The 23,382-nt window shown below is 42.0% G+C and overlaps 1 protein-coding gene across 1 annotated transcript in view; it reads right to left on the bottom strand.

Annotated features, from left to right (window-relative positions):
- Positions 1-23,382, bottom strand: part of EGFLAM (EGF like, fibronectin type III and laminin G domains) — a 181,293-nt gene that overhangs the window by 86,577 nt on the left and 71,334 nt on the right. Inside the window, exons 5-6 of the mRNA XM_045079488.1 lie at positions 19,011-19,128; positions 17,445-17,580 (exon numbers count right to left, since the gene is read on the bottom strand). Coding sequence (XP_044935423.1) covers positions 17,445-17,580; positions 19,011-19,128 — 254 coding nt within the window. The remainder of the gene's footprint in view (positions 1-17,444; positions 17,581-19,010; positions 19,129-23,382) is intronic.

Below are 23,382 nucleotides of genomic sequence, written 5' to 3'. Positions count from 1 at the left end.
TATCTTTTCAGAAAAGAAGAGATTGAAATCATTAACATTTAATTCATGATGTCAAGTGAGAGAGCAAAGCTCATGCGGATTGAATACCAGCCCAAAACCTTTAACATTTTGCCTCTGATTTTGTCACCGTTTCACATTTAAATGTTTTTAGAGTCTCTTCATGTAAAAAAGTGCAAAGGTGAAGTGGAGAGAGAGATAACTAGGCAAAAGGATTGTGTCAGATCACCCTCAAACAACAGCTTTATCTTTCTCCCCTGAAGAAAATCATTCTGTTCTGACTACAGAGTTGCCAGCCAAATCCTCATAACCACACCGGCCTGCCAATTTCCCCATCAGCAAAAAGGCATGTGGCGGGGAGAGTAAACCAGGAACGTGCTGCCATCCCAGACAAAAATGGGCAGTTCACCAGCCTGGTGGGCACTTTAAACACTTTTCCACATAATAGGATAGGGTTGGGTTGCGCATCCCACATCCCAGGAGATCAAATGCCTTTGGAAGGTGTTTCAGCAGCAGAAGGAGGGTCTGATGGGGCAGATAGACTGCAGTCAGCAAAACCCCATTACTTGACTCAAGTCATTGAGACTCACTGGTTCATTGTCGTGGGAAGAAGCAGCACCACCAGCGATGTTAGCATCCAGCCTGGTTATCAAATATCTTACAGATCAGCTGGTCCAGATGTCTGAGGGCTCTCAGAAATTACATGCAAGAATTTACGTGTGAGCATAATTTCCGTTCCTACGTAAAGTGTCCTTAGCCTCTTATCAGTTTCACAAAGATAATCATGACCCCAAAAGCTTTAAGAGTCACTGATCTAGTCCAGCCTCTCATTCTACCCATGTGAACACTGAGAAAAGGTAATTTATCTGAAGTCATAGAACCACTGGGTGGTATATTTTTCTGTCTTATTCCCTTTCTTGTGGCATTTTGACTACCTCGCCTATTGCCAATTCATCTTATGTGGACATTCATTTTTCTTGGTACCATCAAACCCAGCAGGTGGCTGCCTTGGGCTACTCAACTGGGATATGATTAATTATCATCAGGGCATCCATGACAGAAGCTATATTCTAGGAGGCTCCAAGGAACTATAAAGACAGTTCCATTCTTAGGGAGTTTATATCATAATTGGGAAATATATTTCTAAGGACTGGTAAGAAGCCAGTGCAAAAAAGCATATTTCAAGTGTTATAAACTGACCCTTGAACAACATGGGGGTGAGGGGTGATATCCTTGTGCAGCCAAAAAGCCATGGGTAACTCTTGACTCTCCAAAAGCTTAACAGTCTACTACTGACCTTATCAACAGCATTAAGTCAATTAACATATATTATGCATGTTCCATAGTACTATACTATTTTTATAATAAAGTAAGTTAGAGAATAGATAATGTTATTAATAAAATTATAAGGAAAATACGTGTACAGTACTGTATTTATCATAAAAAGAACAGAAGTGGACCTACACAGCTCAAACCTATGTTGTTCAAGGGTCAGCTGTATTTGGATGGCTCAGTGTGAACTGGAATGCTGGGGAAGGTCAAGGAGACCAGGAAGAACTTGAGTTAGATTTCAGATGTATTTGGGTTTTCATCACTGAAAAGGAATGGAGTACCTGTGTGTTGAGGAGAGAGAAAAACAGTATGGGCTCGCTCTATGATCTGACCACATTAAGCACTAGCTACATGGAAAATATAGTGTGGACTATCCAAAGACAATACGGGTCCCGGAAATGAATGATCAATGAATCTATCTAAAAGATGGGTATAACTTATAAAAACACTAGCTATAAGTAGGTAAGTGACTATATGATACTCCTGTGCGTATCACACATAATCAAAGCTTTCCTTATCAACCTCTACTTAACCAACTTGTCAAATTAACCAATGATCTTCACTTGTTCCCTCTAATTCAGCTAGTGGCTTGTCAAGAGTCAGTTGTGCTCGTTCCTAAATTTCTTTATGAATTTTATGTTTGTTATTTAAAGATGTTATTTAATTATATAAACTCATGAATATGAGTAAAAAAAGGAAGTGACAGCTATGTTAAATGTTTTTGAAAGACTTGAAAAAGTTGAACATATTTACCTTTGATGTGGTGTGTGTGTGTATATTTAATTATATATAATGAAATATTATTCAGACATGAGAAAGAAGAAAATCCTGCCATTTGCAGGAGCACAGATAAAATGAGGACATTATGTTAAGCAAAAACAGGCAAAGACAAATACTGTATGATTTCACATTCATGTATGGAATCTAGAAAAGTTGAACTCAAAGAACCAGAGAGTTGAATGTTGGTGGCCAAGGACTGGAGAATGTAGGACATATAAGAGGTTGGTCAAAGAGTATAAACTGCCAGCTTTAAGATGAATAGTTCTGGGGATCTAATGTACATTGTGGTGATTATAGTTAATAATACTGTATCATATTCTTGAAATTTGCCAGGAAAGTCATTCTTAAGTGTTCTCAACACATGCATGCACACACACAAGGGTAACTATGTGAAATAATAGATACATTAATTAACTTGATTATGGCTATCATTACACAAATGTGTACATATATTAAATCATATTATACACCCTTAAGAAACCACATTGTACAACCTAAATCTGTACAATTTCTATTAGTCAATCATACCTCAACAAAAGTAAGAAGAAAATCTAAAATAACCAGAAAAACTTTAGGAAATGCAAATAGTTGCCTGGGAAACGGCCTTACAAATAAGATGCATTACAGAATAAAAATTCAAAATGATCTCCATATACAGAAACACCAGGGAAAAGCCAGTTCAAAAGGAAAATGTAAAATCTTATATTATGTTTGTTTTTTTGTAGTTGTTTTTTTTTTAATTTATTTTTTATTTTCAGCATAACAGTATTCATTATTTTTGCACCACACCCAGTGCTCCATGCAATCCGTGCCCTCCATAATACCCACCACCTGGTACCCCGACTTCCCACCCCCTGCCCCTTCAAACCCCTCAGATTGTTTTTCAGAGTCCATAGTCTCTAATGGTTCACCTCCCCTTCTAATTTCCCCCAACTCCCTTCTCCTCTCTAACTCCCCATGTTCTCCATGCTATTTGTTATGCTCCACAAATAAGTGAAACCATATGATAATTGACTCTCTCTGCTTGACTTATTTCACTCAGCATAATCTCTTCCAGTCCCGTCTATGTTGCTACCAAAGTTGGGCATTCGTCTTTTCTGATAGAGGCATAATACTCCATAGTGTATATGGACCACATCTTCCTTATCCATTCGTCCGTTGAACGGCATCTTGGTTCTTTCCACAGGTTGGCTACCATGGCCATTGCTGCTATAAACATTGGGGTACAGATGGCCCTTCTTTTCACTACATCTGTATCTTTGAGGTAAATACCCAGGAGTGCAATTGCAGGGTCATAGGGAAGTTCTATTTTTAATTTCTTGAGGAATCTCCACACTGTTCTCCAAAGAGGCTGCACCAACTTGCATTCCCACCAACAGTGTAAGAGGGTTCCCCTTTCTCCACATCCTCTCCAACACATGTTGTTTCCTGTCTTGCTAATTTTGGCCATTCTAACTGGTGTAAGGTGATATCTCAATGTAGTTTTAATCTGAATCTCCCTGACGGCTAGTGATGATGAACATTTTTTCATGTGTCTGATAGCCATTTGTATGTCTTTATTGGAGAAGTGTCTGTCCATATCTTCTGCCCATTTTTTGATACGATTGTCTGTTTTGTGTGTGTTGAGTTTGAGGAGTTCATTTTAGATCCTGGATATCAGCCTTTTGTCTGTACTGTCATTTGCAAATATCTCCTCCCATTCCGTGGGTTGCCTCTTTGTTTTCTTGACTGTTTCTTTGGCTGTGCAGAAGCTTTTGATTTTGATGAAGTCCCAAAAGTTCATCTTCGCTTTTGTTTCCTTTGCCTTTGGAGACATATCTTGAAAGAAGTTGCTGTGGCTGATATCGAAGAGATTACTGCCTATGTTCTCCTCTAGGATTCTGATGGATTCCTGTCTCACGTTGAGGTCTTTTATCCATTTTGAGTTTATCTTTGTATACGGTTTAAGAGAATGGTCGAGTTTCATTCTTCTACATATAGCTGCCCAGTTTTCCCAGCACCATTTATTGAAGAGACTGTCGTTTTTCCACTGTATATTTTTTTCCTGTTTTGTCAAAGATTATTTGACCATAGAGTTGAGGGTCCATATCTGGGCTCTCTACTCTGTTGTTTTGTTTTTTTAAGCCAGCGGCACAGATATAAAGACAAAGAAAACCAGGTATGGCAAAAATCTATGGGGAAGGCAGGCAGCATAAAACTGGACTTTATAAATTGGCCACACACTCAATATGAATTCTCTGGGCAAGATGCTGTTGAATGGCCCCACTCCCATACCCTGGGGAGATGTAGTTTTTTAGGTTGATCAATCACCAGGAGGTGATCTGGACTCCTCTCCATTTGACACAGAGCTCAAAGGGTTGTATTCTTGGCTCCAGACAGTGAGCATAGGACCGTGTCTTTAAATGTGTGCCAAATGGAGATGGCAAAGACACCTCTGTGATGTCTATAGTAGACTAGGGGGTCCAGTGGTTCCTTACAGGGAAGCTGATGGCAACACTCGTCTCTCAACATTAAGGGAAACCCTTCTGTGATGGCACTTAGGAATGGTTGACAATGAAGCTAGCTGCCTTAAAACGGTCCATCTCTGCATCAGTGGCTATACTAAAGTGAAACTGGATGACCATGAGTGATGGAACAGACGCTTTCTGAACAGGATGACAGGTTGGACTTGGTTCACTAGCTCTAACAGATTCATAGTACCACATACGTTTACGCATAGTAACCCAGTATACCCATAATAGAGGTATGTATGCATAGGACTTACATATGAGTACAAAACTAAAAAAAATTTCAAGGAAAACTATTTAACCTTACTCTATTCATTTTGCTGTTTTCTTTCTCTTCTTTTCTTTTCTTTTTGTTATTTTTTTCCCAGCTGGTAAGAACCCACTAAGTCGATCTCACCACCCACTGAAGTGTGATGAACCCGTAATCTGAAAAACACTGGAATCAAAGTTGTTTTCTTTTTTCCTAGAATACTTAAGTTGGAGCTTTCAACTCTAAAATTCTAAGAATAAAGAAAGCACATTTTGTCAGACACGGAGAGAAATCTATGGCTTACTGTGTCATACAAAGTGGCAAATGAAGACTGTCTCACTTCAAACATGCTCTGTATACATCATGCTCTCTGGCACTGTCTTTCAGTCTTTGAATGAACCACATAAGACACACATGGGACACTGACCCAAGACATAGCACGCATATGTGCACACACACAACTGAAACATACGTCTCATAAAATAATCGTTCGTTTTACTATGTGTGATACTCTCTGATATTCTCTCTTCTGTTCTATTTCACTTTTGAAAAACTCTCCCTCAGGCCTCTTCACCTGGTCTTACTACCTCCTAATCAGTAACTAGTCCCAGTTTGAGAACCCTTTCTCTAGAAAGCTGGAGCTGGGCTGAGGAAGGAAGTTCAAGCATCAGATGTTAACTAGGAAACTGGGCTAAGAATGGTTAAATTGTGCTAGGGAAATACTTTTGAGAATGGAATTCGTTGGTGCAGAAAACAGTCCTCCAGGGGATTCAGCAGAACATCCAGAATGGCCTTGACATAGAGGCCACTGGACTGGTCTGAGAGGGAGTGGACCAAAAGCCTAATTATAGTACGCCGGAGATATGTGTGGTCTCCCTCCCTCAGCATCCAACCTAATATCCCATGGTTTAATGTTTTTGGGAGAACCTTAGATGACTGGGAGGCTCCTTTCCTAAATATTTTCCTTCATGCTATTCCTTCTAAGCATCATCTCAGAAACAGAACTACTCTGCTCAGGACTTTCCCATGCCTTAAATCTGATTCGAATATTACACTGATTATATCTATATATCTATCTATCTATCTATCTATCTATATATATATATATATATATATAGATATATATCCTTTCATACTAGGCTGTGAGCTCTTTAGGCATGCTGACTGTGTTGCTCATCTCTGTGTTCCTGGGAAAGTCTGGGCGATCTTTCAAAAATGCAAATACTATCAGTCTCTCTCCTGCTTAACACTCTCCACTCTCCATAGCTCCCTATTTCCTTTAGGACAAATGTGAGCTCTGTTATTATGCCTTTCTTGCTCATAGTCTGACCCTTTCTTGCTTGTGGCAAGGTATTATGCCTTTACTCATCTAGCCTTATCTCTTGCCTCATAGAGCTTCAGACTTTCTAAGCAATCCCAGGAGCATTTTCCTCTTGCCTCCAAGCCATCACTCAAGTAGCTTCTTGCGTCTTGACTCTTTTCATGCTGTGTATTTCTCCCTTTTTCCTGGTTATCACCAAAGTGTCCTTCTTAGCTTCTGTAAGAAGCCTTCCCAGGCTCCTTCAAAACTGTATCAGATGTCACGCTGGTATTCCTCTAGGCCCCTGGTCTCTACCCCTGCCTGTACCACTCACCGCTTGAGACTACGCTCTCCTCTGCCTTCCCCACTGGATTGTCCAAGCAGAGACTGAGCTGTTTGACCCCTAAATCTCTTGTACATGCTTTTCACAAAGAAGATATTCAATATGTGCATGTCTGGATGAACACAGGCACATACCAGGTATCTGATAATGGTTGGGTAAGATGAATTGAAACAGCTTCAAAATTTGGCCTTAAGAATAACACGATGTCCCATGGTACTGGCACAAAAACAGACACATAGATCAATGGAACAGAATAGAGAGCCCAGAAATAGACCCTCAACTCTACAGTCAACTAATCTTCGACAAAGCAGGAAAGACTGTCCAATGGAAAAAAGACAGCCTCTTCAACAAATGGTGCTGGGAAAATTGGACAGCCACATGCAGAAAAATGAAATTGGACCATTTCCTTACACCACACACAAAAATAGACTCAAAATGGATGAAAGACCTCAATGTGCGAAAAGAATCCATCAAAATCCTTGAGGAGAACACAGGCAGCAACCTCTTCGACTTTAGCCGCAGCAACATCTTCCTAGGAACAACGCCAAAGGCAAGGGAAGCAAGGGCAAAAATGAACTATTGGGATTTCATCAAGATCAAAAGCTTTTGCACAGCAAAGGAGACAGTCAACAAAATCAAAAGACAACTGACAGAATGGGAGAAGATATTTGCAAACGACATATCAGATAAAGGACTAGTGTCCAGAATCTATAAAGAGCTTAGCAAACTCAACACCCAAAGAACAAATAACCCAATCAAGAAATGGGCAGAGGACATGAACAGACATTTCTGCAAAGAAGACATCCAGATGGCCAACAGACACATGAAAAAGTGCTCCATATCACTCGGCATCAGGGAAATACAAATCAAAACCACAATGAGATAACATCTCACACTAGTCAGAATGGCTAAAATCAACAAGTCAGGAAATGACAGATGCTGGCGAGGATGCGGAGAAAGGGGAACCCTCCTACACTGTTGGTGGGAATGCAAGCTGGTGCAGCCACTCTGGAAAACAGCATGGAGGTTCCTCAAAATGTTGAAAATAGAACTGCCCTATGACCCAGCAATTGCACTACTGGGTATTTACCCTAAAGACACAAACGTAGTGATCCAAAGGGGCATGTGCACCCGAATGTTTATAGCAGCAATGTCCACAATAGCCAAACTATGGAAAGAACCTAGATGTCCATCAACAGATGAATGGATCAAGAAGATGTGGTATATATACACAATGGAATACTATGTAGCCATCAAAAGAAATGAAATCTTGCCATTTGCGACAACATGGATGGTACTAGAGCGTATCATGCTTAGCGAAATAAGTCAAGCAGAGAAAGACAACTATCATATGATCTCCCTGATATGAGGAAGTGGTGATGCAACATGGGGGCTTACGTGGGTAGAAGAAGAATCAATGAAACAAGATGGAATTGGGAGGGAGACAAACCATAAGTGACTCTTAATCTCACAAAACAAACTGAGGATTGCTGGGGGAAGGGGAGTTGGGAGAAAGGGGTGGGATTATGGACACTGGGGAGGGTATGTGCTTTGGTGAGTGCTGTGAAGTGTGTAAACCTGGTGATTCACAGACCTGTACCCCTGGGGATAAAAATATATGTTTATAAAAAATAAAAAATAATAAAAAAAAAAAGGCTCAGCCTACCAAAAATTGTAAAAAAAAAAAAAAAAAAAAAAAAACACGATGTCCTAAATCAGGGGGTGGAAAGCTTCAAATAAAGTTTTTTGGGGACACAATCATGACCATTTGTTTAGGTATTGTCTATAACTGCCTTCTTGCTACAGTGGCAGAATTGAGTAGTTGAGACAGAGACCATAGAGCTGGGAAAGCACAAAATACTGACTAGCTGACCCTGTGAAAAAAAGTTTGTACCAGGTTGTGGGTATTATAGAGGGCACCGATTGCATGGAGCACTGGGTGTGGTGAAAAAATAATGAATACTGTTTTTCTGAAAATAAACAAATTGAAAAAAAAAAGGTTGCCAACCCCTGATCAGAGACAACAGTCTTCACCTTTGTGCCACTTCAACCGTCTGAGGAAGACCTATAAACCCTTCTCAGAATAATATTTTTAATTGCATCAAACAAAATACTTAGGATCAAAAAAGATACCAATTATATTGAAACACAGATCTAAATAATAAAAATTATGATTATGATAATAAGACACACATCTTTACTAATATATTAAGTAATAATACCTAGCAATGCATTTAGTAAGTACAATTATTTTAAAGTAGTGATAAGCATGACTGGAACCCTGAGATATGTGTAACAGTTGTAACGGGATAAGAACATACTTGTGATTCCATCAGTGACAAAGCCACAGGAACTGCTAATACAACTGTGCTTTGTTGACCACATTCATATTGGAAGGGAACATTAAGTTTCAGTTGATAAGCTAAGAATGTAATTTTTGTCCAACCAAAGACCAAGGACCCCTTTAATTCTCTTCATGGGCCCCTTGGGAATCTACACACTACAGATGAAGAGAAGAGACATGATCCCACATTATCCAGGGCGAACACAAAAGGGGAAGAGAAAACCTCACACACGGAAGAGCCTCTGATTCTCTGTCCATTTTGCAGACTGGTTTTATGCAGGATTTGCTCCGTACTAAAATGAATTGCCAAGAAAAGTACAAAACCACTAAGTAGTCAGAGATTAAAAAAAAAAAAAAAAGATGCATTATTTGACCTTCAACTTCAGCCTTCTTTCTTTAAGAATTGGTTCAACCCAACCAAACGACAAACAGATGGATAGAATGGGGTGATGATAAACTCAGCTCGCAATGTGTCCCAAGCAGGACAACTGGAGAGCACACTTTCATTGACAGTTTACAAATGGTTCCCAATGCAGTTGCACAAGAACTCAGTTTATGTGACCTTCCGTCAATCTGACCAGGGATTACATCAGGGTAACTCATGGTAGGAAGGATGGAATCCTTAAGGGATTGAATCGTAAAACTGTAGGTCAGACCTCTGCAAAAACATTCAGGACCATCCTTCCCTTTGAGCCTACATGGAGGAACTTGCTGGCTTCCAGAATGGCTGGGATCAGGCCTTAGTCTGGAAGGTGGTGCTAAGATCTTGGATTTGGAAACTAAAGATAAGAAAAAGGAATTTTTTTGTGAAGGGCCACTTGTTAATATGAAATCTCAGCTGACATCAAGCAAGCCCATTCTTGCTTATTTCTAATTCTGGTGGTGGTGGTAAAGAAGGCTTATACTTAAAGGGTGCAACTTCCTCAACACTTCTTGAAAGGAAAGGAAGATTTCTCCTTTTTTTCCCCATTATTCACCAAATTAATTAATTGTATAAGAACAATTCTTTAGGGACGCCTGGGTGGCTCAGTTGGTTAAGCAGCTGCCTTCGGCTCAGGTCATGATCCCAGCGTCCTGGGATCGAGTCCCACATCGGGCTCCTTGCTCCGCAGGGAGCCTGCTTCTTCCTCTGACTCTGCCTTCCACTCTCACTCTGTCTGCCTATGCTCGCTCTCGCTTGCTCTCTCTCTGACAAATAAATAATAAATAAAATCTTTAAAAAAAAAAAAAAGAACAATTCTTTAAATATTTTAAGCTCTGTGCTTTTGGGGGTAGGAAAACCAACACATGGCTACATCACTGTTAAATATTGTAGCTGTTTGCCCAATTATTGCTATAAATTCTAGTAAAATGCTATGAAAAAAGTTGGCAATTTACTTACATATTATGAAGAGCTCCAAAACACAAGTTATAATTCAATATGAAATAATATAACAAGGGGAATTTCCAAGTTAGTTTTGCAGTTTGTATTATTTGAAGCATTGCCATCTACTGATACTCCTTTAATGATAAGAAAACAAAAGCAATAAATAACTTGGGATAGGGGGGAGAGGAGAGAGATGTACGGTCAGATCCATGTTGAGTTTTGCCTGACTTACGCTACTGTAGTTAGTAAGGTGTGTTGTGGCCTCTGAGATTAGTGGTAAAGGATTCAATGATCCCCCTGCCTCCAGTTTTTGTGTCAATACATTTCCATTTCCATGTGGCTTAGGGCAAAGAAAAGAACCAACATTAAAAAAAAAATCTTCCATAAGCTACCTCTCTAAGTGCTGCACAGAAAGCTTTTCATCCTCCCAAGCCACCCCCGGTAGCCACTGTCATTATCCATGCTTTACAGTGGCCGAAAGTAGGGCTCAGAGAGCTTGAGGAACTTGTGCAACATTCCAGCTAGTTTGGGTATTCTCTAAATGCAATCCCATGATGCTGCTGTGTCCAAATGTTCACCAGCACCTATGCGATGTGTGGTGTGTTCACCCCAGCCTAGGTGCTAGGTTCTACAAAGGAGAGCAAGTCAAGATGTTGTCCTCACGTCCTGCTGAGGAGGACAACCTTGGGCAAGTAATTAACTACAAGTGTGCGGAGTGTCGCATGGAAATGTTACGGGTGTACCTAATCTTGTCTAGGGAGGGGGCAGGGTTTCAAGGAAGGCTTCCTGGAGGAGGTAGTACTTCAGCAGGGTTCCTGAAGAATGAAGAAGAGTTAGTCAGGTAAAGGGGCAGAAGAACTATCCTGGCAGAGAATGGCAAACATAAAGACTTCTAACCAGGAAAGAACAGGGCTCTATACAAAAGCAGAAGATACATATCTCCAAAGCCATAATAACAATGGTTCACACTGACAGAGCACTTTTGTGTGCCTGGAACTGTTTTGTACATTTTGTGAGCATCAATGCATTTCATCTCACAACTCCATGAGGCAAATGAACTATTACCCCCATTCTTATGTCAGAGGCAAAGAGAAGTTAAATAATCCACTTAAGCTGACACAGCTTGAAAGTGGTCGGAGGGGTGGGGGGTTTGGACCAGGGATCTCGCTCTAGAGCTGATGCAGTACTCACCTTTGTCATGAGAACAGCAGCCAGAGTCACTGGGGTTTAGAGGGCAGATGGTCCAGACTGATTTTATACGTAAGGAAGCTAAGAAATGGAATTGAGCAATTTGTGCCCAAGTTTAGAGGCCAGCTCCAAGCTATGTCTTCTAATCCCACATCTGAACAAATTCTAACTTGAAAGAGGAAACCAAGAATTGGATACTAAGTCTCAATTCTTTCTTTATTAAGTTTTTAATTCCAATATAGTTACCATACCGTGTTATATTAGTTTCAGGTGTACAATATAGTGATTCAACATGTCCATACAAGAACCAGTGCTCATCACAACAGGTGCATGCCTTAATCCCCATCACCTGTTTCACCCATCCCCCAACCCACCCACCTCCCCTCTGGTAACCATGAGTTTGTTCTCTAAAGTCTCAATTCTAAATGAGAAACTTTAACCTTCAGAATCTGTGACCTTGACCATGAGTCAAATCACATCATTCCTTAAAACTACTCAAGGAAAATCCATAATCCATTCAGCTTCTATTCTGAATCCCAGATTTCATCTTCATTTTAGAAACAGCCTTTACAAGGTAACTTCCTGTGAGCAAACTAATTAAATTCATTTGTTACTTGCAGATTAAGGAAGAGTTTTTGATGGGATGGAAAGACAGATGACTTTGACAAAAATATCAATTTGTGAAATAATTTTTAAAATCCATCCAAGTGTGTATGACCTTAAGATTCTCAAGGAAAACCAATCTGTAGGCACTGTGATCAGCTTAGAAGCAGCCCTGTGTGAAGATGAATTTTGCAAGTCTTATTATGGAAGGCATCTGCAACAGACCAGGGAATTACTTAAGTAGAAAGGTGTGAAAGAGAAAAGAGGAAACACACTGCTTTTTCTCCTTTATTAGTATAACTATCTTGGGCTGAGATTGAGATCAACACTTCTTGACCAATGTCCTTAACACATACATAGAATATTTTGAACTTTCACATGGACTCCAAATAAGCCAGTGATGACTTTTTTATTAAAAAGATCCACTATCACTCATATGTGGAATTTAAGAAACAAAACAAATGAGGGAAGGGGGAGAAAGGAGGGGGGCAGACCAAGAAACAGATTCTTAACTGTAGAAAACTGATAGCTGCCAAAGGGGAGGTTGGTGGGGGGCTGAGTCAAGAGGGTGACAGGAATAAAGGAGGGCACTTGTGATGGGCACGGAGTGATGTATGGAAGTGCCGCATCACTATATTATACACCTGAAATGAACAGTACACTCATGTTAGTGTTGGAATTTGAATAAAAACTTAAGAAAACATAACAGCCACTGAAAGCTTTATCTACCCTTTCCAGCAACTGTCAATGCAAAGCTCGAATAATTTTAACCCATCATGTCACACATATGGGAAAAACTATACTTAAGTTAAATGAAAACTTTAACCCACCTGACATAGCATACGTGGGGCGTGGCACCCCAACTGGAACATCAGAGATAAAGAATATTTTTCCAGGCCTTTCCTTTTCATTGCCACCATAATATATATTTTTTGCTTATGAGAAAGGCACTTACCCTGGGGAAATTCTTAGGCAGAAGGAGAAAAGTTTCTCAGATATTTATAGCCAAAATATTTCAAATCATAGGTAGCTATATTTATGCTTGGTTCTTATAAACAGTAAGTATTGCTGCCCCCAAAGAAATTTTCAGTATCACTTTAGAAAAAGAAAATTCTCCACCACCTCAAATGCAAGACTTTTTTGTTTTAAAAAAGCAGATAAAAGTTTTAAAAACACTGCAAAATATCTTACAGCATATAGGCTTACTAGAATCTGCCTCTTCAAATCTTTTCTACACTGATTAAATATTTTAAAAATCTACTTTTAGCAAGGAAGTGAAAAAATAACCCTCGGGCCAACTTCGGGGGGAGATCAGAAGATTACGTTCATCTAAAGCTTCATCCTCCCTGAGCCAGAGACCAAGTCACTGAGAGCACTGCTTCAGGGAGTCACCCTACGAATGTCCTCCATTTTAAGGAGGCAGAAGTTGGATGAGAAATAAGAAATTTGCTTGGTCTTAAGCCTATGACTCAAGAGAGCACCATAAATACATAATGCCCACTTGAAATATCACCAAAACCAGCAAACATGTAGTCAGAACCCCCATACTCTGGCCCAGTATAATTGCTGTGGTTAATCTTTTACCAGCCAGTTAAATGCCTCTTTAAAAGTTTTTTGACAATTTCTTAACAATGCCTTTGAAACTGTCATCCTCACTGAATAAGAAGAACAACCGATGTATAAGTGCCTACCAAGGCAGAGGGAGGCAGGAGAAGCACATCTTCCAGAGACAGGACTTACAGGGGAACTGAAATCTGAAGATAACTCAGGAGCCTGATTTCTACAGTTTCTGAGTCTCGGTTCCCAAAGGCCTGCCTCTTGGCTACAATAAGAAACTTTCAGCTCACACAAAAGCTGGTCCCAGATGTTTGTGCATATGGGAGTTATCTGGGCAAAAGGAAATGAATGTTAACATGAAGCAAACCTTTCTGGGGAAAATAGAATAATGACTAAAGACCCCCCAAAAGCTTTTCATACTAATTGTAGTGTCTGATTTAGAGCTCACAAAGCTCTCTCTAAAGATATCTGTGAGCACTCACTGGAATGGGATAGGCTCTGAGATGTTTACAAATGAATATGGGGATTTATTCTGTGGCCAAACATTAAATACCACAACAAGCTGTGAAAGCTTTCATTCTGGAACAACAGCAAACAGCAGCCCAAGATGAGGCCTCACGGTTCCTTCCCAGCAGGGATCTCGGAGGGCTGGGCCTATGCGCCCACTGTCTCAGAAGGCGAATAACAGACATGAAAGGGACATGTAGGGTTTCACAAAAAGAGCACTTCACTAGAAGTCAGGATATTTCTGATTGTGTTTCTGTCCCCAACCCGTCATTTTTACCTTGGCAAAGCAATTTAAGCACTTGAGCCTCAATTTCTTTCTTTGTAAAAGGGAAATCATGGTGTGGAGGGAAGAAAATGAATAGCCATTAAATGTCTATGATGTAGAAACACTTTGTAAAGACTGTAGCCAACAATACTGCAATGAGGGTTACAGCAGCTTGCTATTACAGAGGAGGACATGGAGGTTCTGAGGTAAAATCATTTGACCAGAGTCAAAAATTCTGCTCTGAATGCTAAAGTGCATTTTTCTTGGTAAAGAAGGAGAATTATTAAACGTAGTTACATAACACCCCCTATATACTGTACACTCTCATAGGTGTTAACATCTACAAAGCTCTTTCTCCTATGGGATTGCAGCCAATCCTCCTGACCACACACTGTAAGGCTGGAAAATTATGACCCGTATACTGCAGATAAGGACTGGAGGTCAATGTTTGGGGGGCCCACATCACCTCCCTTTGTCCCACTTCTGGTTTCAGCAGCAGCTGCAGTGTGGACCTCTCCCTTGGACAGGCAAGTCTGAGAGCAATTCTGCATACTTCAGGAAGAGTTCAGTGAAATCAACCCCCATGGAAGACCCTGTTGCCTGCAGAAGTGACTTCAGGGACACAGTTATACATCCTCCTTCCCTGTCTCCCTCTCCCCACCTTCTCATTCTTGCTTCCAAATAAAATAACCAATGTGCTCTCAAACCCCTGTATCTGGCCAGCCTGTGGGGGGACCCCAAACTCTGAGAGGCGCTGAGATTTCAGGACAGGAAGTGACTCACACCTGGCTTCCGGGCTGGCAAGTGATGATGAAAGAGCTTTCTTCCAGTTCTTCTGGTTCTAAACTCAATGAATCCCTTTCATTGTCCACATTCAGTAGGGTACACGGGTTAAGAAACTGCAATTTCTACCTTTTGCCAGTATGTCAGACTTAAAACCAGTTTTCAAAATACATGCTTTAGCACAACATTAAAAATAAATGATAACCATCATATTTTCTGGGGGCTACATAGATGCCCTGCTGGGCTACCATGAAAAATTTTGCATTTCCCCAAATTTCAAAGTATTACATTTTGCTTTTCTGGTGCTAGACAACTGCATTAGAAATGTTAAGTTCTGGGGCGCCTGGGTGGTACAGTGGGTTAAAGCCTCTGCCTTTGGCTCAGATCATGGTTCCAGGGTCCTGGGATTGAGCCCCGCATCGAGCTCTCTGCTCTGCGGGGAGCCTGCTTCCTCCTCTCTCTCTCTCTGCCTGCCTCTCTGCCTACTTGTGATCTCTGTCTGTCAAATAAATAAATAAAATCTTTAAAAAAAAAAAAAAGAAAGAAAGAAATGTTAAGTTCCCCTTAGAGTTTTAAGAATGAGCAAGCTGAAGTTTTAGGACTCTCAGTGCTTCATGTTTAACTACTACCAGAAACAGGATTAGAATCTTTTCTACCCCAGGCACACTCAGGCTTTGCCTGCCAAATTTGTTCAGTGGAGGGCTAGTAGATAATCCTCGATAATGAGCATTGGTCTGGAGCTCTCCAGTGGGCGTCCTTTTCCCCATCTCATTTTCCCAGCATCTGCTTTGCCCCTTTTACATTAAGAGCACCACAATTTTCCTTGGAGGAAACAACCCTTCTGAACTCTCTCAATCCATGTACTTTGGTGTAAATAACCCACCAGGCCCTAGTTCCAGAGCTCAGAATATGAGCAAATGTCTGATCAATTAGTGTAGCCTCTTCCCTGGCCATAGTGGTTGGCTCAGAGAGAAGGAACCCAAGACTGGCCAGTTAGAGTGGACACTGAGACTCCAATGGGCCCACTGAGAAATGGCCACTCTTTTCCAGGGGGGAGTTACGCTAGAGGATGGCAAGTCTTTGGTGTCTGGCAGCCATCTTGCCACCACACCAGAAAAGCCTACTTGAAAAGGCAGCCAATAAAGGAGAAAGCATAGCACAGAGATGGATGGAGACAAATGGCTGCTTTGGCACATATCAGATCCTCCCTGAACCTAGGTTTTCCACTGGACTTGAGAGTCCCAGCAGTCACCACATTCCTGCCTCATCTTCTAGGCTTCTGCCACCTGTTAGTCAACAAGTCCTGCCTGAAATGAGCTCTGTCCTCAGGCATTAAAGGGACTCAGAGCAGCACTTCTCTGAAGAAACAAGGATCTGTTTTACACTACAGATGAGAAGGCTAGGAAGTCAAGACACAAAGCAGGGCTAATCAAAATCTTGGCAGAATCATTTTGTCCCAGGGAATGAGGTGCTGAAACTAGTCTCTTTATGGATCCACGAAGCAGCAGGCCTTCGACAAACACCACCACCTTTACTGGAGGGAACACTAATTCCCCAGACCCATGTGCATCCGCCAGCTGCTTCGGTTCACTCTCTAACTCAGCTAGAGCTCAGAGGAAGGGCCTTAGATTAGGAACTCCTTTTGTTTGGTGTGTGCATGTATGTGTGTGAATGGGGGGGGGTGGGGAGGGGAAGGCACATGTGTGCCTTCTTTTTGTTTGTTTATTTTTGTTTACAATTATATAGCAGCATTGAGAATCCATATTTTTCTATCTGTAAGATTTTGGAAGAATTCCTCATTATTCTTCTACCTTCTGATAAGCTAAGTAACAAGAACTTGAGAGGTAGATAAAAGAAAAAAGCGGAAACCAAACCAAGACACCTGCCTCATGGCATTAAGGATGTGGAGGAAACAATGACTTCTATTTGTTTGTTTTTCCCCTTCCTCAAGAAAAATCACCACCAAATATTTAAACTTCAGGTATAACGTTCCAAAGCCAGGGAGGCAAGTTTCAAGCTTGAAATGTGGGCAGGTGTGTTGGCAATGACAACCTAGGGAGTTTTCAGAGCCTAGAATAGTCCTGATGGTAGAGGGGAGAAGAGGAAGACGTAGGGTGAGCACTGGGTTTACCAGATGACCTGGGTCTGAAGAGGTGTGGGGATAGGCGCTGGCCTGGGAAGAGAGTATAAATATAGGTCTTTAAGCCTTTGGCTTCTCTTAAATACACATGCAGTGGAGACAACTCTCCACATAGTATTCTGTCATGTTTGGAACACTTGAGGTCAATACATACTGTTTTTGAGTGTGACACACAAACTTACCTGATGAATTCCACAGAATAGTACTGAATCGGGGAGCTTCCTTCACTCTTTCCAGGTTTCCAAGACAGGGCCACCTCAGAATCTGAGACCACAATGACGTGTGGCTGCTGGGGTGCTGTCGGAGGCAGGCAGGAATCTAGGTGGGACAGCAAACACTTAAGAGTTGACTTTGTGGTGGTCTTACTGCTGAAGATGTTTAATATATAAAAAGCACATGTGCTTCCTACAGTTTAAACATCTCTATTCAGTATGGTCATTGGGGAATGTATATGTTATGGTGAATGCTGTGAAGTGTGTAAACCTGGCAATTCACACAGACCTGTACCCCTAGGGCTAATAATACATTATATGTTAATAAAAAAATTAAAAATTAAAAAAACAAAAACAGAAACATCTCTATTCAGAACAACCTCCAAATCCAAGCCAAACAAACACAGAAAAATATACCATGTAACATTTGAAATGAGAACAGGGCTTCCCTCCTTCCCTCAATGCCCTGGCTGAAATCTAACTAAATTAAGACCACGCCATCAGCTCTGGGACACACAATAGTGCATACCCTTTAAAATCCTCAACTAAACTTCCACCTCCTAGTAACCTTCCATCTCTGTTTGCATGTTGGAATGGACACTTGCAAGGAAAATGAAATGCATAACATTACTGTCACTCAAGTTCAATTTTGTGCGTGTGTGAGTGTGTGTGTGTGTGTGTGTGTGCATATGTGAGTGCACACGCATGTGTGTGTGCGTATGTTGCCCCAGCCATCAGAACGCATACCAGTGGTAGGATGTTTGGGACATGCCCTCCCACCATCATGTGTAAAGATGTAAGAGTCACCCACAATCTTATCGCCCCAAGGAAACTGCTATTACTATTTTCATATCCAGAGTTTCACATCTCCTAGCCTTTACTCACACTATTGCTTATGCCGGAAACATTTTTTCTTACTGTCTCTCCTAGAGGAATCCTATGTAGTTTTCAAACTTTGGGCCAAAAATATGGATCTTTCTAAAATCTTCCCTCAGCCTATGTATTGAGGTCAGGAGGAGGGCTCCCTCCTGAGTGCTCCAGAGCCCGCTCAGATGGCCTGGAGCTGCTCACCTACCATCTGCTTCTCCCTCCACAATGAGCTTGTGAACTGTGATGATGGAGCCACCTTTGTCCCCCGGTGCCCAGCAAAGTGCCACTTTAATGCACCATTGTTGGGTTCCCTTTGCCTATAAAATCTCCTCTCCCACTCTCCTTCCTCCCCTTCCTGATTCCCCCTTACTGGTCAGTCATTTTCCCAGGGAATTCTCACCTCACTCCTGCATGGGATCTCCCTTTACATGTTCTTACAGCACTAAATAGCATTTTCCACCATCCATGACTACACCTTAACTAGGTAATGTCTTGACCCACCCCACTAAGTTTTGAGAGGACAAAGGCTGTGCCTGTTTTGGTTCATCACCAGAGCCTCGCACAGTGCCTGGCACACAGAAGGTCATCATTGGTATACACTGAATGAAGGGATGAGTGAATGGCATCCATTGCTTTTCTACACTTAATGAATTGAACCCATTTTACCTTGGGGCAAAGTGGTAACATGCTGAGGAGAGCTAAGCCGCCCTTTGCCAGTCTGGCTATAAGCTGCTATGCTCACTCGATATTCAGTGCCTGGTTTCAAATCTCCGATCACTTCCTCCTGTCAACAACCAAACAGGAAATGCATCAATGACCAGAAGTTCTTTTCAAGTGAACCAGACAATTTCCAGAAGGATTGTACCTCAAGGCCCCTCTGAAACTGCATACCACAGATTTCTTTGCTTTCTCTAGGACTGGCCAAGTTGCAAAGAGGAAAACACCATCACATATTTCCAGAGAGTTACCCTTTACTGGCATCTACACATGGTTCTAGAACAGAGAGACTCAGTCGTCTTATCAGATCTTGCTTTTAACATTTGAGTTCCTTGATCAGAGTACTGAGCTGCTAGAATTCAGGGAATCATCCTTTCCAGGGTTGGATTCCACCAGTTTTTTCTCTCCATTTGCACATTACAGATGTTCAGAGACTAACCACAACAGCAAACTGAGGTCTTGATTTGTACCAGTAAAGAAGGGTCTCAAACTTCGGTTCTCAAATTTTTAGCTGCATCACAATCACCAGGAGGGCTTCTTAAATTGCTGGGCCTACCCTCCTCCTACTCCAGGGTTGCTGATTCAGTACATCTGGGAAGGGACCCGAGAATCTGCATTTCTAAGAAATTTCCAAGTGCTGCTGCAGGTCCAGGAACCCCACATTGATGAAGGATGTATATGAACTTCACCTGTACCATGTCCCTGACCAGAAGGCCCCAGCTGGAGGCTTTCTGAAAGCATGCTCCACTTCAGGCTTTGGTGAAAGCAACATGTCCCAGGGGCTACAGTGCTAACTAGGAAGTGGGAGTCTGGGCCCCACTGGTCCCAGCACACTACAGTGGAAAGGACACGGGCTTTGGAATCAATGAGTCTTTAGCTTGAATCCTGATTCTGCCACTTATTGCTAGCTGTGGCCTTGAAATTAAATCCCCTGAGCCTCAGTTTCTTCCTCTGTAAAATGGAGATGATATAGAACTGTCTTGCATAGCTGTCATATTTGGGATAATGTGTGTAAAGCAGCTGGGATGAGGAATGTCCTCAAGAAATGGGTTGTCATGACTACTGTCCCGTGTGAGGCCCCTCCTCTTCCCTGCTAACTTACCTTCCACCACTCCTCTGAGGCCCCAACCTTCCCCATGACATCTGATCACCCAGGCCTGAGCTTACTCTACCAAAGGCTGTGTCACTGATCAGTACTTTTAAATATTACAAATCATGTACTCCTATTTTTCCTCTGGGGCTGTTAGCTCCTTGAGAGCAAGGACCCTGCCTTGGACTTCTTCAGAGCCACCTCTGGAGATGATCAGTCATTGCTGCTAAGGAGAATGTGCCTGCTGATCAACGAAACTTTTTAGAAGGATTCAACAAAGACTTATCGAATACTTACTATGGGAGTCCTTAACCCTGAGTGCACATAAGAATCACTAAAAAAAAAAAACACCAATGCCTGGACTCCACTCCAGACCACTTAAATCAGAATCCGTGGAAGGCAGGGCCCCTGGGGATCAGTGTAAAGCTCTCAGCTGAGACAAATGGGCAGCCAGGTACATGAGCCCCGGATGCGGGGCTCGGCTCGCCTCCTGCGCTCTGCATTCCATCTGTTGCCTGCCTTCTCCTGTGACTCCATCCCCTCCCTTCCCTACCGGGTCCTTCTGGGATTACTCACTGTGCTCAAGTCTCTCCCACCTCAAGAACAGTCAAGTATTCTCCAGCACACCTGTGCCCACCTCCTCTCCACAGGAGCAACTTTCTTAAAGGAGCGGCCTCCACTTCTGATTCACCCCTCCCCGGCCTCTCTGCACTAGGAAACTACTGAGATATTCTTGTCCCACAAGGTCACCACACAACTTTGTAGTAAATCCAATGGGGATGATTCTCTGTACTTGACTTTTTGTACCTTTCAGTACTGTTGCCTAGCCTTGCTTCTTAAATTTCTTGGTTCCCTTGGAAGCCATGACGATGCACCTCCTTGGTCTCCTTCTACTTGTCTCATTGCTCCTTCTCAATATCCTCCACCCACTCCCCTTTCTCTGCTTGCCCCACAGGTACTGGTTTTTCCCAGGGAGTCATCCCTTGCCATCTCACCCTCTCACTCTGGCATCTTGCCTGGGTAAGCTCATCTACTACTTCCGCAGCTTCCAGACTACTTTCACTTGACACCTCCCAAATCTGCCTCTCAGCTCTGGCCGCCCTCTTGCTGTCCAGACATGGGTTTGCAACCGCCTCTAGACTATCTCTACCCAACAGCTACCAAGCCGCTAAGGTTCAACATAGCCAAATTTCACCTCATCTTTTCTCCTCCCACTACTGAAAACAGAGCAAGGAATTGCTTCCCATGTTGCCTTCACTCTCTCATAACCCAAAAAACAAATTCTTGACACTCTCCTCTCTGTGTTCACCTCTTCTCTAACCACCATTCAGCCAGTTACCAATACTGTCACTGAGACTTGCTCACGTCACTTGAGTCTGTTTAGGTCATCTCCTCTTCATAGACACTTAAGTCCAAGTCCCCAAATTATGACAGTGGGTTCCGATTCTCGGTTCATTTACACTGCCTACACCACCAGTGTAGACCTTACCTGCTAGAGTTATCTTCCCACACCTCAAATCTGAGCATGTCACTTCCCATTTTATAATCCCCTTAGAATGGCATAGTTGTGTCCCCCTGTTTATCCTTCCAGCACCATCTCATGTCACCTCCTTTCCTTGCATTCTACATTCCAGTCATACATAAGGACTTGGCAGGGCTCAAATTTATGCCATTCAATTCCTTGCCTCTGGGCCTTTGAACCTGCTGCTCATTCTACATGAAATGCCCTTCTCCCCACTCTTGCCTGGCTCACCCCTGCTCATCCTTCATGACTCAGTTCAGCTGAGACATTACCTCATTTCTCTGACCCCCAGCCTCCAGTCTGGTTAGGTGTCCCTCCTCTACGCTTCCCTGGTGTCCTTGGTATATCTCCATCTTAGCACCACTCACCTTAGGTTGTAAGTGTCTGTTTATTTGTCACCTTCTCCCCACCCACTTGAGGGCTGGAGGAAGTTCTTATTCCTCTGGCAACCTAAAGCTTAGTAGAGACGGGTAGCGAATGCTTAAGCAATGCTTTTTTGATGAACGAATGAATAAATGGAGGCAAGAAAGTGAATGAGTGAAAGAAAGAAATCCAATCAAGGTGCCCAATATAAGCAGATTACCTCATCGAGAACCAGCTTCTATGACTGACCCCTCCATCTTGATTAACAGCATTGTACCACTGTCCCAGGCCCTGGGGTTGGCAAATCCAGAGACAGGCTGACTTTCTCTTACCCACCTCTCTCCAACCACCTCCACGTGCCTCTCAGACCTGCTCCCTTCCTCCACTTCCTCTGGATCTCGGCCATTTCTACAGGCTCCCTGAGGCTGTCTGCCCCCAGTCCCTCCGCCTCTCCTTTCTGCTCTGCTCCATCTTCTGTGCAGCTGCACAAGGGGGCGTGGCTGAACATATGGACCTCACCCCAAGCCCCCTTCCGGTCCTAACTCCTTGCATCTGTGCATCTCAGTTCCCCTATCTGTCCCCCGGTTCCATGTCAAGTGAGATATTAAGAGACTAGAGGTAGCAGGTGGATAAAAAGCCTCTCACTTCTCTCTCGTCAGCCAGCCATGCCCAGGCTCTTCCATGAGAGCAAAGATACACTTTCAAACCAATGTCCTCGCAGACTTTTGCTTTAGGATCTTTTCCCCCTGGAAGTCCTTATACTAGAATGACATAGGGGAGGAGCAGCATGGTTATAGATTGTTATAGATATTAGCTCTGAGCCAATAGCAAATATGGCTACTATTACCATGCATTGTGTGTTTTCTCTGTTCCAGGAACATGTAGCCTGATTTAATTCTTTCTTTAGTTCAGTGAAGTAGATACACTCTTTCTTTCATTTACAGAGGAGAAAAGAGAATCCCTGAAAAGTTAATGATTTGCTCAAGAACATAAATTTATTAAGTGGCAAAATGGAGATTTGAACCCTGCTTTGCTTAACTCCAAGGCCCAAATTCTAACTCAAAAATACATGTACAAAAAAATTAAAATTTAAATCAATAATAAATACTTATCATAAACACTGAAGATCAGATTATTATTTTAAGAATTTTATTTTATTATGTAAGTTTATGAATTTATTAATTTGTTAATTAAAATAAATTATTTTATTTATATAAGTTTATGTATTTATTAAGAATTTTATTTATGTAAGTTTATAAACTTCCATAAGTTTATGTAATACATAAACTTACATATCAACATACATGTTGATGTTGCTTATGTAGGTCAAAAAGCAAACCCTTTAT

The sequence above is a fragment of the Mustela putorius genome, unplaced genomic scaffold, assembly GCF_011764305.1.
Source record: "Mustela putorius furo isolate JIRA1106 unplaced genomic scaffold, ASM1176430v1.1 tig00000407_pilon_pilon_pilon, whole genome shotgun sequence".
In the NCBI taxonomy this organism is placed as follows: Eukaryota; Metazoa; Chordata; class Mammalia; order Carnivora; family Mustelidae; genus Mustela; species Mustela putorius.
The sequence above is the reverse complement of the archived record's forward strand: the minus strand, read 5'-3'. Positions and strand labels throughout refer to the sequence as shown.